This window comes from Poecilia formosa, unplaced genomic scaffold (genome assembly GCF_000485575.1).
Source record: "Poecilia formosa unplaced genomic scaffold, Poecilia_formosa-5.1.2 Scaffold437, whole genome shotgun sequence".
In the NCBI taxonomy this organism is placed as follows: Eukaryota; Metazoa; Chordata; class Actinopteri; order Cyprinodontiformes; family Poeciliidae; genus Poecilia; species Poecilia formosa.
The window spans coordinates 397,226-415,443 of NW_006800376.1; the positions used below are offsets into that span (position 1 = coordinate 397,226).

At 42.9% G+C, this 18,218-nt stretch overlaps 1 protein-coding gene across 1 annotated transcript; it reads left to right on the plus strand.

The window, feature by feature from the left end:
* Positions 1–1,108: 1,108 nt before the first annotated feature.
* On the plus strand, positions 1,109–18,213 carry LOC103155593 (calsyntenin-1-like; the record flags this gene model as incomplete). Its single annotated transcript, XM_016663674.1, has 18 exons — positions 1,109–1,325; positions 4,275–4,304; positions 5,817–6,012; positions 7,212–7,420; positions 7,887–8,036; positions 8,129–8,314; positions 8,663–8,911; positions 9,670–9,791; positions 9,886–10,048; positions 10,509–10,559; positions 11,487–11,644; positions 12,811–12,959; positions 13,089–13,333; positions 14,136–14,306; positions 14,384–14,529; positions 14,637–14,772; positions 15,430–15,614; positions 18,169–18,213. Coding segments are annotated over exons 1-18 (2,793 nt in total), but the record flags the coding sequence as incomplete, so codon positions are not given.
* Positions 18,214–18,218: the final 5 nt, after the last annotated feature.

Here is an 18,218-nt window from a genome sequence, read left to right on the forward strand (position 1 = left end):
AACATTAAAGCACCTACATTTTTCCCCTGATTTGGTCAGCCTCAGAAATACTACAGGTTTTCACATTTTCCGGTGGGTTACATTTTATTTCTCAAATTCTGCAATGTCTTTTGCATCACGACAAAATAAAGTATAGAAAAATGTTTGTATTTAGACATTCAAAAGTGATTAATACTATTTAATAAATGATTAAACTAGTAATCTGTTAGTTTATCCATCCACCCACCCTTTGGTTTGCTTATCCATCCATTCGTCCGTCTGTCCATCCAGTAGTTTTTGTAGCTTCTACATTTATAGCCTCGCTACTGTTTCCTTGCACACAATTTCTTGTCAACTTTTGCCTATTTTTATTATGAGAAAATGCGGTAAGAAGGCCTGAGACCTCTAGAAATATAAATGCAAAAAAAAAAAAAAAAAAGTCTTCAAAAGCCACACAATATACACATTATTCAACAACAATGTCACAAATGCATGTTCTCCTAATGTGGCGCAGCCTGGATTAGGTCAGTCATTATATCTCTGCTCCTCAGTCTGTTGTCACCAAGTGTTAGCGTCACGTCTGCAGATCAGTAGCCCTTTAACGCCATTGTTCCCTCTCGTGGTGGAGGCAGGGCATATTGACTGTAAGAGTCACTCGCTGCAGCTTTTCCTGCTGTCTGCAGCCGGGAGGCTTCCCATGCAGACAAGCGGACAAGAACCCCAAACCTGACCTTGTCTTTATCATCTACTTGTTGTTTGGTCTGTTGCAGCTAACTAAACAAAAACAGTGAATCTGTCTTTTGAATGTTAAATATGTGGGAAAAAAAAAAAAACCCCTCTCAGTTAGTATTATCTTGAAATAATCTGGTCTCCTTTCTGGAGGTTGAAAGATACTAGGGAAGAGGGTAGACGTAACACAGAAAGCGTTTTAATTCTTCTGCAGCGATGCTCGCGCCCGCTCCTCGTCGGCTCCCTGCTTTCTGCTGCAGGTTGTCTCTCCACTTCTAAAAATAACATTAAAAGCATCCCTAACCTCATTAAAAATGCATCCACGCCGCATGGGGGGGAGTGGGGGGATGGAGGAGGTAAAAGTCATTCCTGCATAGGAAGAAACTTGTTAAAAAAAAAAAAAAAAGATCTGAATATGTCCACTTCTACGATCAGCTTATTGTTTTGTCGTCGTCGTTTGTCGGCTGATGTTTTCTCTCTCTGCTTCCTCGCAGTCAATAAGCACAAGCCGTGGATCGAGACGACGTACCATGGGATTGTGACGGAGAACGATGACAAGGTTATTCTGGACCCGCCTCTAATTGCGCTGGACAAAGACGCTCCTTTACGCTACGCAGGTGAGAGAGAAAGCTTAAACGCTGCCGCCGCTCGTTCGCCAGTTCATGACCAGCCCCGCTGTTGAGATCACCTTCAGGTCGTAAAATGAAAGAGAAAGCGATGTCACAATGCTCCTTTATGCAAAACAACCGCGGGACTCACAGATGTAGATAGTCGGTATATATTATTTAAAGGCCGACAATGAATTATTCATTTTGTCAAATTCATTATTCTTCCCAAATAAGACAGATAGACAGCTGTTCTTAACGCGGAAGTAGAGCCTCTGATCTATTTTGAGCGCCAGGCTTTGAAATCACAAATGCATCATGGTTAATTTATGAAGGTCTCCCACCCTGCTGCGTGTTTTAATAAGTTTTAATTCTTCCCGGTGATGAATAAATCTGAGATAAACTGTTTGATTTTTTATTTATTTATTTTTTTACATTTAAAACAGCAGCTGAGTCAGCATGAGGAGGTCAGGAACCGTTAAGTCTTACCTTGTTGCTTTAATTATGGTTTCGCTCTCTGCGGTGACACACACACACACACACACACACACACACACACACACACACACACACACACACACACACACACACGTGACTCAACCATAAGATTTTTATGACTTGCCTTTCATACTGATGGACATCTGGCTGCCATACAGCAAGATTGTCCCTTTTGATTTATCAGATCAGAATGGGTTTTTTAAGTTTTTTTTTTTTATTCTTCCCAGAGAGGGAGCCACAATTTATGAGTTTAATGGTATGAGGAAAACATTTGCTCCCGGTGTCTCTAATCACATCAGCATTGACTTTAGGTCGGGCCTTAAAGCAGCAGATGAGTTTCACAGTCTTTTATCTGCTTTATTGCTCCTCGTGCGATCGTCTTAATCCAAGAGTACTCGTCTTGAGTTCCCGTTGAGGCTTCAGCTGCCGCGTTTTCAACCAAAAACAGTCGACATTTAAACGAAGAGGAAGACGACGGCCACCGCTTAAAGCCGACCTCCGCACTGTCGCTGTTTTGAACGACGAGCCTGCAAAAACAGGGTGAAACGCTTCATCCTCTGCGTGATGATTGTCTCCCTTCACAGCATATTAGTGCTGAATACACATCTTGGTGCGCCCACCTCTTTCAACGGGGGGCTCCCCTTTTGATGAGCGGCGTTTATGAACGGACTGTGTGTCCCTGTGAACCGTCTTTCTCTCTCTCTCTCTCTCTCTCTCTCGCTCGCTGTCTCTGTCTCTCTCTCTCTCTGTCTCTCTCTCTCTGTCTCTCTCTCTCTGTCTGTCTCTCGCTCTCTCTGTCTCTCTCTCTCTCTCTCTCTCTCTGTCTCTCTCTCTCTGTCTGTCTCTCGCTCTCTGTCTCTCTCTCTCTCTCTCTGTCTCTCTCTCTCTGTCTCTTTGCGAGCAGTCTGGCTTCACGTGGCTGCAGGGCTGATCTGCTCCATCACGCCAGATTCCCTCCATCTGTGCCAACTAAGAGGGTTCCCCGTTAAGCCGACCCACAGGCCGCTCAGAAGCCCAATCAAATGCACGCCTTTAAGTCAGATCAGAGTGAATAAATTCATGTTTGCAGCAGGAGAGTCGTGGTTTAAGTTAGCATGTGCTACAGTGCCTTTTAAACGTATTCGTAGCCCTCGAGTTTTTTCCTTGTTTTGTTAGGTTATAAGCACATACTTACATTTAATTTACTGGGGTTTAATGTGGTAGAAGGACGCAAGACTTGTGTAGCGGAAAGTAATTTTTTTTTTAAACATTTTTCCACAGATACAAATCTGAAAAGTTTTCTTTATTTAAGATCCACATTTAGCAACAGCAAACCTGGCGCTGTTTTTCTTCCTCATGGTTTACTTCAATGAAACCGTTTCTAAAAGTTACATAAAAAAAAAAAACTAAAAAAGAACTAAGCAGAACAAACAACATGGCAGAATAAATATATTTTCCGGTCAACTGTAGTATCATTCAGTTTATAACTTGGAGCTTGCATTATTTGCAGTTTACTAAAATATTGTTTCACCTGTTCTTTGTGGCCTCCACAAATCCGCCTGACAAGATGGAAGCCATTATTGGAAAAAAAGATACGAGAAATCCAGTTTGCAGCTACACAGGGAATGTAGCAAACATGTGGCAGAAGGTTCTCGGGTCAGATGAGAGCAGAATTTAAATCAAGAAACCCAGGAATTGCTTTGTTTTTTTGTCTTCCAACTTGGCAATTTTGTTTAACTTTGTCTGTCGTATAAAACCCAATAAAAAACATTTAAGTTTGTGCATCACAATCAAATGTGGGAAGTAAAGGTAGCAAACACAAGGCTAATGGATGACTCTGCTATTAACCCAAAAAAGAAACACAAATCACGAATAATGACTCTCTTGATCTGCCAATTCAATTCCCGAGAATTGAAGGAAGAATTTGCAAAATGGATTTCCAAATGAACTTTTTAGAGAACATAAAAGCTGACGCTGTCCTCCGCCTTATTAATGAATAAATTTTAAGTTTGAGATAACTCTGGATAAAATATGGCTTCCCTGATTGCCTGCTTCCGAAACAAACGAAATCCCAAAAAACAAAACAACAAAAAAAAAATCCCTGAAGTGAACTAACGGAGGCCTTCACAGAAGCCTCCAGAGAGTTTTGTAGGAAATGTTGCTTGTAATGTGGCGAAACTCATCTGTAAACAAGATAAATGACTCACCCAAAGGCTGAGGGTGTGATCGTACAGTCTCTGGACAGTGGGATTCTCATCTGTAACCTTATTGTCATCTCCAGGGGGGAAAAAACAACAAAAAAAAACGTCTTATGTGCTTTTAAAAATTCACTTTTTTTAAAAATTCGGAGAAAGCCTTCTCTTTACCATGAGCTTTTCTGATGTTGGTTGTGTTGGTGTACAGCTCAAGAATGTCTCTTCTTTTCCTCAACGTGTCTTCTAACTTTCTTCCTATCTGGGTTTATCTCCTCTCCCCTCCACGTAGAGAGTTTTGAGGTGACCCTCACCAAAGAAGGTGATCGTGGGCTTTTTTTTCTTCTGCCTTGTGCTTATTTTTTTTTTATTTTTTTATTTTTATTTATTTTTTTACGATTAACCCACTAACATAAAAAAGCAGCATCCACACTTTTTACACAGAAACTCCTATCATGCTCTGTAATTGACCTCCTCGTTTGTTTCTCGCTGGTTCTTTCCCCCCCTCTCCTCCCGCCTCACTTTGACTATTTTTATTTTTTTTTTTAAAGAGCTGAAACAGCTGGATGAAAAGTGTGATGTGGGGACTGACTGCTCTTAGAAATATCTGTGCATGAGACATCCATTGCAGTTTGCAGACCCTAACAGTGTATCAGCTGTCACCTCGAGAACTAAAACCACCTTTGAAAACAGGAGTTCTCTTGTCTTTCTGGCGCCATTTTGTCCAGCAAGTTCAATTAAAAATAACCTTGGCAGCTTTTAAAATGTTCATTAATGAGCCAAAGCTAAATCCTCCAGCAGAATTTGACTCCAGTAAAAGATAAAAATACAACGCAGATTTCCTGAAGGTGCTACACGTGCTCACCATTGGGCTTTTCCTCTTGCAAGTATTTGAGAGTAACTCCTGCAGATTTCTGTGAATTTGCTGAGATTGTTAACCGATGCAAACTCTCCCTGTCGCTCTCTTCGCTGCAAAGCTTCTGTTTTTTTGCATCCCTCGCCTCGGTGGATCTCTTTTGAGTTTAATTCTCCGCCACTAATCCCAACCATTAGCATGGCTGCAGTCGTTTGATGTGGATGTCAAGCAAGTTGATATTTCTAACCCCAGTTCTCATCCAGTGCTTTTTGTTTTGGATCCTGTTATCGTGCTGGTTTAGTTTCCGTATGATTTCATGGGTTTGTTTTGCAGTTGTTTTTTGGATGAGAGGCAGGCAGAATTGCACAGGAAGACTTTCTTTAAATGGTGCAAACTACTTACAGGAAGTGTTCTTTTTTTTGTTTTGTTTTTTCTTTCACAGATTTTATTGGTGGGTGGAGGGGGGGTGTTGATTGATGAATTGGTGTTTTATCACCTTTATGTTTAATTTTTTTATTTTGTTTATCTAATATGCCTTTATCTTTGTATTCACTTCTTTTAAAGCTCTCTTTCACGACTTCCGTTTGTTACAACATCCTGAGTGCTCCTGTGAAATGCCTGTCCACGTTTTTTTTTTTTTTTTTTCTTCAGTTTCCGCCTGCATGACTGGATGCACTGGTTTTCAAGTGGCTTGGAAATTAAAACAAAGTTACCTCAAATGTCCCACTCCCTCACCCCCGACTACTCACCCACTTGATGTGCGGTTTGGCTTCCTCCACAGACTCCATGCACTTCTCTACCTACAACCCCTTGGTTCCCAAAATCTGTGGCTGTTTGTTTATTTTTGCGTGGATTTTTCTTTTTTTTTTTCCAATTAACGCTGTGTTTTTTGTTTTTTTTTTCTTTTTTTCATTTTATCTAAAATTTGATGTCGCATCTCTCATTGGCTGTTCTGAGCAAGCTCCCTTTTGACTCCAGGTGAGATTTGCGGCTTCAGGATCCACGGGCAGAACGTCCCCTTCGAGGCAGTGGTCCTGGACAAGTCCACTGGCGAGGGGGTCATCAGGGCCAAGGAGAAGCTCGACTGTGAGCTGCAGAAGGAGCACACCTTCACCATCCAGGCCTACGACTGTGGAGAGGGTCCTGACGGCGCCAACATGAAGAAATCACACAAGTGAGTCAAGCCTGGCCACGTCAGACGATCCCTGATTTGATAACCTGGATTTAAAGAATATCTTACATTCACAGATTTACTGCATTATTACATGCACTGTATAAATAAACACAGAGGCATTTTTACTCACTGTAATTAAAACATGCTAAATATTTTCTGCTAGTTTATGTTTCTCTAAATGCCAGAATACTGACAGAGAGATTTTTTTTTCTTGATTTTTCTAAACGTCAGAACCTTGTGTGATCAAAAGAGAAACACGTGGATGTACTTTAAGCCATACATCCCAGCTATTTGTAGTTCAGTATTTGCATATTCACCTGTTTGTGAAGTGATCTGTGAAATGCAACTCCAATTTATGCACAGTTTTTTTTTTCCGCAGAGTAAATCTAAAACCGTTAACAGAAAACCCAGCTTGGGCAGCTGATAAACCGAGGCACATTGCTACTTTACGCGCTATTGGATGTCGCTTGCAAAGCAGCCAATCGAGGAGCCCCGTTTATTTTCTTATTGATTGGATGGACCAATAAGAGCAAAGATAAGGAAGACTGCAGATTTTGGCTCCTGTGGTCACGCTAACGCTACCTCCACTGCTCGTATTAATGTATACGAGCAGACTAAATATATATTTAGACTAAATATATATTTAGTCTGTGAAATAGTTGTTGCTTAGTTACATGTGATGTTTTACCTTTTTGTTTGCAAACTTAGTGCTTCATTATGCTGCTGCTGCATGGTTTTCTGCTGGTTTTTTGGCTTTGACAGATTTGATAAATTACTGTAAACTCTATTGTAGTTGTAGTAACATTTTTTATGTAGCTTTTTACAGGATGAAAGTAATAAGAAATAATTAGTAGAATTACACAATTGCTTGAAAGAAATTATAATTTAAAGAGTTTCTCCAGAGTGAGCTTTTTCTGACTAAACAGAGGATAAATCAGGAGGTAAGATCTTGCTTGGCGCTACTTGACGCGACGCCAGCCACAGTAGAAGATAATTCGTTTTATCTGCTCTTCACTACAACTCCTCTCTTAGAAACAATCTAAAGAGAAACTGAAAATAAAATTTATTGTATTCAATTTGAGTGAAACTCCTGGTAAACACATAAACAGACCTTTTAATTTCCCTTGCATAGCGAAATGCTTCTACTAAAATCCTCGCCGCTGATTAAAACGGCCCAACCGTGTTCCTGCTCCCCTCAGGGCGACCGTCCACATCCAGGTGAACGACATCAACGAGTACTCCCCAGTGTTCAAGGAGAAGACGTACAAAGCCACCGTCATCGAGGGGAAGAAATACGACAACATCCTGAAGGTGGAGGCGGTGGACGCCGACTGCTCCTTCCAGTTCAGCCAGATCTGCAGCTACGAGATCGTGACGCCCGACGTTCCCTTCACCATCGACAAAGACGGTGAGGACCTTGAAGGAGCGTGCCTTTGTCTTTGCCCGCTTGGGAAACGGATCGGCACGCGGCTGAGATAATGGGTTGTATTGACACGGATCAAGGAGTCTTATCGATTTTGTGTGCAAACTGACGCCACAAGGGTTTCATTTAAAATTCAGCGCAAGCAATTTCAGCTTTCTGTAAATATTATCCAGGGTGGTCGGTATTTTCTCATCATGTCTGTTTCTTGTATTTCTTTGTTGGAAAAACGGCACAACAGAATCAACAGATAAGAAGGAACTAAAGACAGTTCAAAAATGGCACCTCAAAAACAGTGTCCATCCATCTCCTTCTTTTCCTTTACTTCAACAATTTAATATTTTTGGGCTGTTTGTGAGGGTCTTATATTGTTGCATCTTTATAGCTTAGAAAAATGTCATTTTCATCAGAGAAATGGTCAAAACTTGACCCCCTTTGTTGTTGTCTTGGTCAGGCTTTATTAAGAACACTGAGAAGCTGAGCTACGGCAAAGAGCACATGTACAAGCTGACCGTGACCGCCTACGACTGCGGGAAGAACCGAGCTTCTGAAGACGTGTTGGTCAAAATCAGCATAAAGCCCACCTGCAGACCCAGCTGGCAAGGTGTGAAAGTCAAACTTTCTATACTACTTTACAACTCTACGCAGATTATCCCTCCTTTAATCTCTCAATTCTCCTTTTCTCTTGGTTCTCAGGTTTCAATAAGAGGACTGAGTATGAACCGGGCACCGGTAGCCTGGCTCTTTTCCCCAGCATGCACCTGGAGACCTGCGACGTGCCCATCACCTCCGTCCGGGCCAGCATTGAACTGGAAACCAACCACATCGGAAAGGGCTGTGACCGTGACACGTACTCTGAGAAGTCACTGCACAAGCTGTGTGGTAAATGCACAAACGCTCCGCTGGAAATGCTAATCATTTGCACTCGAAGTTGGACTTCTTCTCCCTGAACTTTTCTACATTTTACAAACGCGCAGTTGTGAGGTGGAAAGAAAATTATGCAAAAAATGAGAGTAGAATATGTCGTCTGCAATAAAATAAATATTTTATTTTTGTTAGGCATCGTTTTTCACCTCTATTGTTAACTTAATCCGCCTTTCCATCTGTTCCCTTATAAAGACATGAAACTTAACATGTTAAAGTTGCATGTTTTCAAGTTTATAGCATATGCACACAAAACAGAGTCCAGTGTAGATACGTAAATCTGCTTCTGCCGTCGTCGTATCTTAGGAGCCAGCTCCGGCACCGTGGAGCTCCTTCCTGCTCCGAGCAGCTCTGCCAACTGGACGGTGGGACTGCCCACTGATAATGGACACGACAGCGACCAGGTGTTTGAATTCAACGGCACCCAGGCCATCAAGGTGCCCGATGGTTTGGTGAACGCCAACCTGAAGGAGCCCTTCACCATCTCTGTGTGGATGAGGCACGGACCCGGCTCCCACGACAAGGAGACGATTCTCTGTAACTCGGACAAAACAGGTAGAGGTCTATGATAATCTGATACTCTGCAGAAAAACGGCGTCGCTCTGATCAGATCAACAAAAGTCGGCGTTGTTCTTCAGGTGATAGTAAGGCCGACTTTGTAATCATCTTTATGTGTCTCTGATGGTTCAGGCCTGATCTAACTGACTCTAGGTCGTTCCTCTTTAGGTCAGTGCATCTGAAAGCTGAGTGTCTGAGGTCAAACCTGTGACGAGTTCCCTCGGCACCTCGTTACCGCCGCGCACATTTGGTCTGCTAGTTCACGGGATTAAAATAGCCGCCGTATCTCTGGCTCAGACTTAACGCCGCGGTTCTAATCAGTGTTTGTGTTGTGCCGACTGGAGCGTGCAAGTCCTCGCCCTCACCTCTGCTCACTGACCGCGCTTCCTTTTATTTTAGAGACTACACGATCAGTCACAGGCCACCTTGATCTTATTTTCTGTAAAGTCTCTGGTCTGATCCGTGAGCAGGCGGCCGTGGCTGCTTATATAGGAAGGATTACATCAGAGCGGCTGCGTCCCGGACAGGACGCTCCGAGGCCCGTGATGTCAGCGCACCATCAGTGACCTCTCTTTAGCTGCCAGTCATGGAAGCATGAATCCCGCCCTTGTGGGTCACCACACGTTAAAATTTTCTTGCTCTGATGAGAACAAAGTAGTGTTGTTTTTTTTTTTATTTATTTTTTATTATTTTAAGGAGATTATATGAAAGGTAGGGTCTAAACCTGATCTTTTTCTCGTTCTTCCTACCTGCAGATATGAACAGACACCACTACTCCCTCTACGTTCACAACTGCAGGCTAATCCTTCTCCTCCGCCAGGATCCGTCCGAGGCGGAGAACTACAAACCAGCAGAGTTCCACTGGAAACTCGACCAGGTCAGCCGCTGCCTCTCAAACCGAGCTCCATTTGCTCTCGTGCAGCTTTTCAACTCTTTTTCTTTTTGTCTTTTTTTAACTGCCACGTTTACAGGTGTGTGACAAAGAGTGGCATCATTATGTGCTCAACGTGGAGTTCCCCACCGTTTCTCTGTTTGTGGACGGGACGGCCTTCGAGCCCTTCATGGTCACAGAGGACTACCCACTGCACCCCTCTAAGATCGAGACTCAGCTCACCGTTGGGGCCTGCTGGCAAGGTAGACACTCTGATTCCCTTCAGGTTGTTTAATAAGCATTCACGGTTTATATCGGGGGTTTCCAACACTGTCCGCTGTCCTGGAGATCCACCTCTGTGTCTCTCAGTGACAGTCACCGAAAACCCTGGTTTACATAGATTGAAACAGACAAATTTATATGACATAATACTATGATATAAATTGAATTTTGAATTGACTTTCAGTTCAAGAGGTGTGAATGCTTTCGTAAAGCACTGTATGATGATGAAAATAGTAAAACTATCTAGCAGTACTCTTTACAGTCAGTTTTGTATTTTGTTTAGTCACTAAATGTTGTTTTTACTCTTCCTGGGAATCTCTACTGATGCAGCATGATCTTTTTATTCTCTAGCATCTGTAGTCTCTCCTGCAAAAAAAAAAAAAATCCTCAACCTTCCTTCCTCTCTCTTTCCCTGCTCTCTCGTTCTCCGTCCAATTACAGAAAACTCGGGACATGACAATGACACTGAGGCGGCCCCTGAGACCACCTCAGGTTGCTTAAGTCTTTCCCTTCCTCCTCAGACATGTCCATGTGTCCACAACGTCCCGCCATGCTACCAGCTTAACCGCATCTTCACGCCATTTTTAACTAGAATGACAGGAACATTCTAGATGCAAAAGATCGTTGTTTGCTTGTTGATCGACGCTTTTTACAGCATGATGGGCTGCTTATAAGTTTTGCGATGCCGTCCTACCTGTTTTGTTTTGTTCTTCTTTCATTTTCTTCACCTTCTTTTTAATAATTTATTTAGATCTTCAGCAGTCGGGAGGTTTGTCCTCTATTTCAGCCGACACTCTGTCTCCAGCAGAACAGAAATAGAAACGTAAAGAGCACAAAAACAACTCCGATCCGGCTGCGTGTTTTCCTCCATACCGTTAAGTGTGGCCTTGTCAAAACTCCTGCATATCAGATAACAAACCTGCAGTAGGCTAAAAATACACACGTGGCTGAAGGTTCGCCTGACCTTGACATGTGCGGTTTGGGGCTAACGCTGCAGAAATTAAAGCTCAGTTTTACTGATTACATTTGTCAATATCAACATTTTCCCGTCTTGAAATTCTGTCGTTTGTCACGATTTGCTGAGAAAAGCAGATTTTTTTGATTTTTTATTTTCCTCTCCTTTATGTCTTTTTGTTGTTGCAATATCTTTATCCACAGTACGTTCGTAGCTCCACTTCATTGATTTAAATGTTGCATGTGCTGCAGGCATACATAAGCTCATCCATTGTCTGCCTGTCTCATCCTCCGGGCCTCGGGCCTTTAAGGGGGGCATATACTAACTTGCATGAACTTCATTCATGCCGGCTTTGCTCATTGAGACACCACGCTTCCATTGTCAGCTCTGAAACATTGAAATCCCCTCTTAAGTAGCTCACTCATTTTCGCGTTGTTCCATTTTTTCCGTACTTTCCGAACCAGGCGGGAACGCCCGAATGGCTCAGTTTTTCCGAGGAAACCTTGCAGGCTTGATCATCCGCTCCGGCAAGCTGGAGAACAAGAAGGTGATCGACTGTTTGTACACCTGCAAAGAAGGCCTGGATGTGCAGCTGCCTGAGGAAGTGGCTTCAGCGGTGAAGGTGAGGGAGCGGAGTGGCTCGTGCAGGCTGGTCAGTTGCTTTTAAAGACGTATCGCACGGATCGAAGCTGTTTGTTTTGTCCACCATACTGATTTTTTTGTTTTTTTTTGTTTTTTGTAATATATTACATAATATGTGTAATTTGTTAGAATATAATACAGGAAGATACCAGAACTGCTGTGAGCAGAGCAGAGGCAAACCCTACCTGTGTGAGAGAGCGATCACTGCAAATAGGACTTAAACGAGAATTAACATTTTAAAATGTGGAAAAATGGCCACTACTTGTTTGGCATGGCTAACATTATAACCACAGTCTCTGTACGTATTTTCTCTAGAGTAGGGGTGTCAAACTCCGGTCCTTGAGGGCCGCTGTCCTGCAGTATTTAGATGTGCCACATATACAAAACACTGGAATGAAATGGCTTACTTACCTCCTCATTGTGTAGATCAGTTCTCCAGAGCCTTGCTAATGACCTCATTATTCTATTCAGGTGTGGTGCAACAGAGGCACATCTAAAAGTTGCAGGACAGTGGCCTTCCAGGACTGTAGGAGCATATAGATTCTCTGGAATATAGAGCTAGAGAATATAGAGCCGTATAATCCAGTTTGTCTCACATCAGGCAGAGATGGTTTTATCATTTTGAATGGTCAAAATGATAAAACCATTCCCCTCTCCTGTACTCTGTTCAGCCTTCCTGTTATCTGCCAAAAGTCTTGCTCTCTTCCACATTTTGCAGCATGAATAAATGACACTTTGAAAATTGTTTCCTTTTAAAGAACTTCGTACATCTTTGTGCCTCCTCTGACACTATTTTAAGCACCACAACTGTAATTGACCCAGCTAAGAAGCAGATTTAGTAACAACTTCCACACTGAAGGCTGTTCTTCTGTCACAAGACGCCTCTCTGTGTGAATTATAAAAGAAGGAAGTGACTAGAAGGGTTTAATGATGCTGAAAAGCAGACGGGTAAGGGTTAAATACTTTTTTAATTGTCTCATAAGTAACCTGTACAACTACGTGTCTGCACACTGTTGTAAAGGCGAGTCCGTAGGCGTAATGGTTCAACTTCCAGAAATTTTACACTTGAAGATCTGTTTTAGGTAAATAAAAAAATAAACTTTTGGGTTCAGTTATGTAAGCTCCTACTTCATTTCCTTCACTTAGGTTGATTTCAACCCCAACCAGTCCTCTCTGACAGTGGAAGGCGACGACATCGGCGCCTTTGACAAAGTCATGCAGCACATCTCCTACTTAAACTCCCGCCAGTTCCCAACTCCAGGCATTAGGCACCTCCGCATCTCCACCACTGTCAAGTAAGTGACGGAAGCAAAACGTAATTTATCTCAGGAGCCTGTGAGTGGACGGCATGCGCACTAAATTAGAGGACAGGGTTTCTTTCATCTACCACCGTGATTTCAGGGTATTTGTCAACTCTTCGCCAGGTGTTTGAACGAGGACGCCTGCGTGGCGGTGCCGGACGCTGAAGGCTACGTGATGGTGCTGCAGCCCGAGGAGCCGAAGATCAGCCTGAGCGGCATCGACCACTTCGCCCGCAGCGCCGCCGAATTCGAGAGCCAGGAAGGCGTGACTCTGTTCCCCGAGCTTCGCATCGTCAGCACCATCACCCGGGAAATGGAGGCCGACGCAGAGTCTGAAGCAGCAGAAGGCACCGACGACGACCCCACAGGTAAGGGACGCCTGGACCTTCAGACAAGACGTCACAGTTTAGAAAATTAGTCCAATATTTAGTCGTAATAAAACGAAAGCAGTCAGACATGTTTTCAGCCAGAGTGTTGGCATAACACGGTCTGTGTATTTATTCATTAAATGGAGTGAAAGTCTTGATCCGAGCTTTAATTTTCAGGCTTTGCTGACATGTTTTCTTCTTGAATAAATAACCTGGAAGGCTGAAAGGTTTATATCAGCGTAGAGATACTGTAGCTGGCAGTAACTTTGCCTGGAGGATGAGGGAACTGTACAGACACAATGAGACTTTTGGGAATCAGAGCTAAGTTGTTTATTTGTGGGCGTGGCAAGCGACCAGCCGTGCCATCTGTCGGGCTTCCACATGGGTTAAGACGAGGAAGGACAATAGACATGCTCCAGAGCCGGCACAGATACACGGAGGTACAATGTGCTGTTGTGAGCAGCACACTGGCATATGGGACAAAGGGGGCTTAGCAAGATCAGTTGCTCTTACTCGCTTTAATCTGACCCAACTCTCATGACCGGACAGCAAACAGGGTCACAGTCGATGTTAAAAATCATTTAATTGTAGTCGCCGGAGAAATGAATTTGCTGCAACAAAAGCTAGACTGCATGTTCAAGCTTTGAAACTAGACAAATCAATATCAGGTGGCAGGTTCTAACCTTTAATGCAGCTCTTAAATAATGTAGAAACACCTGTGAAATATGCTTCAAATGCTGTCTTGGGAATGTGTTTGTGTGTTTTGTTTTGTTTTGTTTTTTTTATGCTGGGTTTCTTTCAGTTCAAGAGACAGTTGTGTCGGAGGAGATCATGCACAACTTGGACTCGTGTGAAGTGTCTGTGGTGGGAGATGAGCTGGACGGCGAGCATGAGAGCCTGGAGGTGGACGTCTCTCAGCTGCAGCAGCGCGCCCTGGAGATGAGCTCGTCTAACCTTGGCCTCGTCATAACTGGTACACAACATCACAGATGGATAGCTTCCACCGAAATCAGGCTTTTATGTACTTGAGCTTCTCTGCGTGTCTTCCAGGTGTGAACACCATGGCCAACTATGAGCAGGTCCTGCACCTCATCCGCTACAAGAACTGGCACACCGAAGCGCTCTTTGACCGGAAGTTCAAGCTGGTCTGCTCTGAACTCAACGGTCGCTACATCAGCAACGACTTCAAGGTTGAGGTGGGAACACTCTTAACACATCACCGTCGTTTCTATGAATCGCCGACAACCTCAAAATGCCCTGTTTGAGAGGAGAAGTTGACAGGCGAGGCCTCCCTTCTCTTTAGGTCAATGTGATTCACACGTCCAATCCTGTAGAGCACGCCAACAACGCCATGGTGCAGCCCAACTTCATCAATCCTGTCCATCACGCCTCCGTCGATCTGTCTGGTCACAACCTGGTCAACGCTCACCAGGCTTCGGGTACTGAAATCTGTGGAACATTCTGATTTTTTTTTTTGGTTTGTTTTAATCATGCTAACACTGTCTTTGTGTTACGTTGCTCAAAACCTGATAAAACTGTGTTTTAGCTACATGCGTCTCACCGGTTTTAATAGGCAGATGGTATTGATGCTAAGTGTTGAAATCAAATCTGTTTAATTAAAGCTCTAGAAATGATCCGGTCTGCTAAAAGGCGGGCGCCGCTGCAGATGGATTACTGCGTATTTAGCCAAAGTAGGGCGTCTGTGAAACACGAGTTTGTTTTTTTTTTTTTTTCCCTTTTAGTTTCATTTTATGGTGTTGGTTTAAGGTTTACACTTGAGCTCAAGTCTGTGACATCTGCACCGGCCAGGTTTGGAGCTCAACCTCGTATTCTAGCCTCTGGTATCTGACAAACACTCCCGGTCCAGAGCAGAGATCCTATCTGGATCACATTGGGGAAAGTGGAGCAGTTTGTCGGGAGACAGGAAAAGCTATTTAAAGAAAACACACACACACACACACACCTTGAGCTCCTAGACGCCTTCATGTGGTCGCTGCTGTCCTTGAAATGCTCTTGCGCCTTCCTGCATAAAACCAGAATCCGTCTATCAATTTTCCCCCCCCGCTGCTTTCTGATTCGGGCTGTTTTCTCTGCAGTGGTCCCCAGCGCCGCCACCATCGTCATCGTGGTGTGTGTGAGCTTCCTGGTGTTCATGATAATCCTGGGCGTGTTCCGCATCCGAGCTGCACACCAGCGCTCCATGAGAGACCAGGAGAGCGGCAAGGAGAACGAGATGGACTGGGACGACTCGGCCCTCACCATCACAGTTAACCCCATGGAGGTAGGAGAAAAAATAGAAAAAAAAATGCAAAATGAGATGAAATGTTTCACTGTTTAACAAAAGATTTTTTCAGCTTTACACTTTAGTTGTCCTGTGTGATGCTGCGACTGTGTCCTAGTCCTGATTATTAGAAGCCGTGATGGAGGGACATTGTTGCAGAACTAGAGTTGCATTTGAAACAGGAATGAATCAGTGATTTTTGTGTTTTTTTCCACTGTTTATGGCAAGAGAAACGGGTTTGTTGTCCCATGTAAGCCACCATTATAAATCTCAGTATTTTGGCAGGCGTAAACATATGAAAAAAATTAAATTCAATCACTTTTTGAACAAAGAATAGCTAAAGGAAGTCCTTTTTTTAATAAGTAAAAAAGAAATTATAGGCTAACGTTACCATTTAACTTAAATTTTAACTAATTTATCCCTTTGGGATCAATAAAGTAGTTTTGAATTGAATTGAAAATTCTATTAAATCATCTTTTTAAAAAACGGTCTCTGCATGAGAAACATTTAGAGAGCGAATGTTGAGATTGGTTTCGTTTTCATCTCAAATCCCTTAAAATATAAGAAAAGCTTTTCTGTTCAAAAACATGTCAGTGAAGCGAAACACAAAATACTAAAAACTGAACAAGAAATAAGAGCATTTGTTTAAACTGTGTCTCGGTTTAAAAAAACAGAATATGAGAAGTACAACAAACAAAGGATGCATGTTTTGAATTTCTATACATTCTGTCTTGTATAACATCAGAGAAACACAAAAGTACAAAGTTATAAAAGACACCATGCAGTCAACAATTGCAAAAACCAGTAAACATTACACTTTGATGAGTTAACCAAAAATAAAACCGAAATAAAATTAAACTAAAATAAAAGTCAGAAATCCTCAGATTTGGCGCTAAGAACAAGATGGCTGCTGAGTCCTCTCACCATAATTGTTCCTGACTCCTGACAGATTTTACCTGCAGTGCTGACACTGATGCTGCGCGTCACCTCTTCTCACCCCGCACACATTCATTTTAAAAACAGCTGCGTGGGTTTACGATGGACGTGTTTTGTGAAGGGGGCTGGAAGCAACGTGATCACGTAAAACGGCAGAACAGAAACTTGAAAATAAATAAGAAAGATAAACGACAAACCGGACCACATCTCAACATGAGGATGGCTGAAATGCAAAGAGGAGACAAAGAAGCTCACGACCAGGAGAGGCAGAAAGCAGGAGGCAAAGGGGAACTCTCAAGCTAAGATCAACAACTGTAAATGCATGAAACTTAACCATAAAACAGTGTTGAGGAAAAATTGATGCTCACAACCCCCTTTCAGTCCAATCTGGCTGAACTGTTTTGGGGGGTGGGGGGAAGAGAGAGAGAATCGGTACAAATTTGAGTGTCTACATTAGTAAAACTTTTGGAGGCATCCTCTAAAAGCCCCGGGGCAACTCAGTACAAATGCTTTGATTTTTAAGTTTACAACAGTTGTCAACCTTTAAAAATTCAGCTTCACAATTATGGACTACTCTTTGTTGATCTATCCTATAGCATTAGTAACATCAACAAATAGTTTTAAAATGTCGTAACACTCTATAAGATAATTTTCTAGTGTTAAATCAAATAGAAATGTCTTGGACTGGACGACACAGTGTCATACATGCATAATATAAATCACAGTTGGCCACAAATGACTGAATATTTGACTGTTTTTGTCTGATTTTCAAGCAACTATATTCAAAATGTAATGTACATTTTTACACTGCTGCTAAATCCCTAAAAGCAGCACCAAAGAAGTGGCCAACAATTTTACAATGTTACATGCACCCCTTATATATCAGTGGCGCTTTCAGTTAAACATGACAGCAAAACTGGGTGTAAAATACCCTTAAGTTAGAGTGCACCAAAAAAATTGTCCCTGATTTCCTCAACTTTGGGAGATGATGGGTGGATCCTCACAGGTGAAGCCAACCTGATCCACCGATCCCATCTACCTCAATAAAGATCTAAAAATAATCTACTGTCCTCTGTTGCTCCGCTGTGAGCGAAGTTTGACTGACAGACCCGCCAGGTTATTTACGTCTGCAGTTATCGACAGCTGTTGCCAAGTCTTGCTACGTCTAGCAACAATTCAGACAAAAAAAAAAATTGGTATTGGCCAAAATTGGAATCAGCTTCTTAAAGATTTCTAATCTGTGATTGGCGAGAAAACAGCAATCGGTGCACCCCTACTGTTAATAGTCAGGGAGGGGCAGGTTGCTTGAAAACTGCTGTTAAAGCTGCAATCCGTTCGCTGTCTTGCCGTTTTTGCACTCATTTGCCATCCCTCCTCCTCTAAGCTCTCGAATTAGCTTTCAGGCCAACCCTGCATTTTATGATGATGGCAGCCGAGGGATGAGAGGAGATCATTAAGTAGAAAGGAGGGAAAACGACTACCAGAGCTACGTAGACCACAGACGAAGCACCTCGACGTGCAAACAAACACGCTTGGGACGTATCTTGCCTGTTTTTTTTTTTGTTTGTTTGTTTTGTTGTTGCATTGGTGACCAAAATCCCCCCTCCCTGTGATGCAGACGTACGAGGACCAACACAGCAGCGAGGAGGAGGAGGAAGAGGAGGAGGA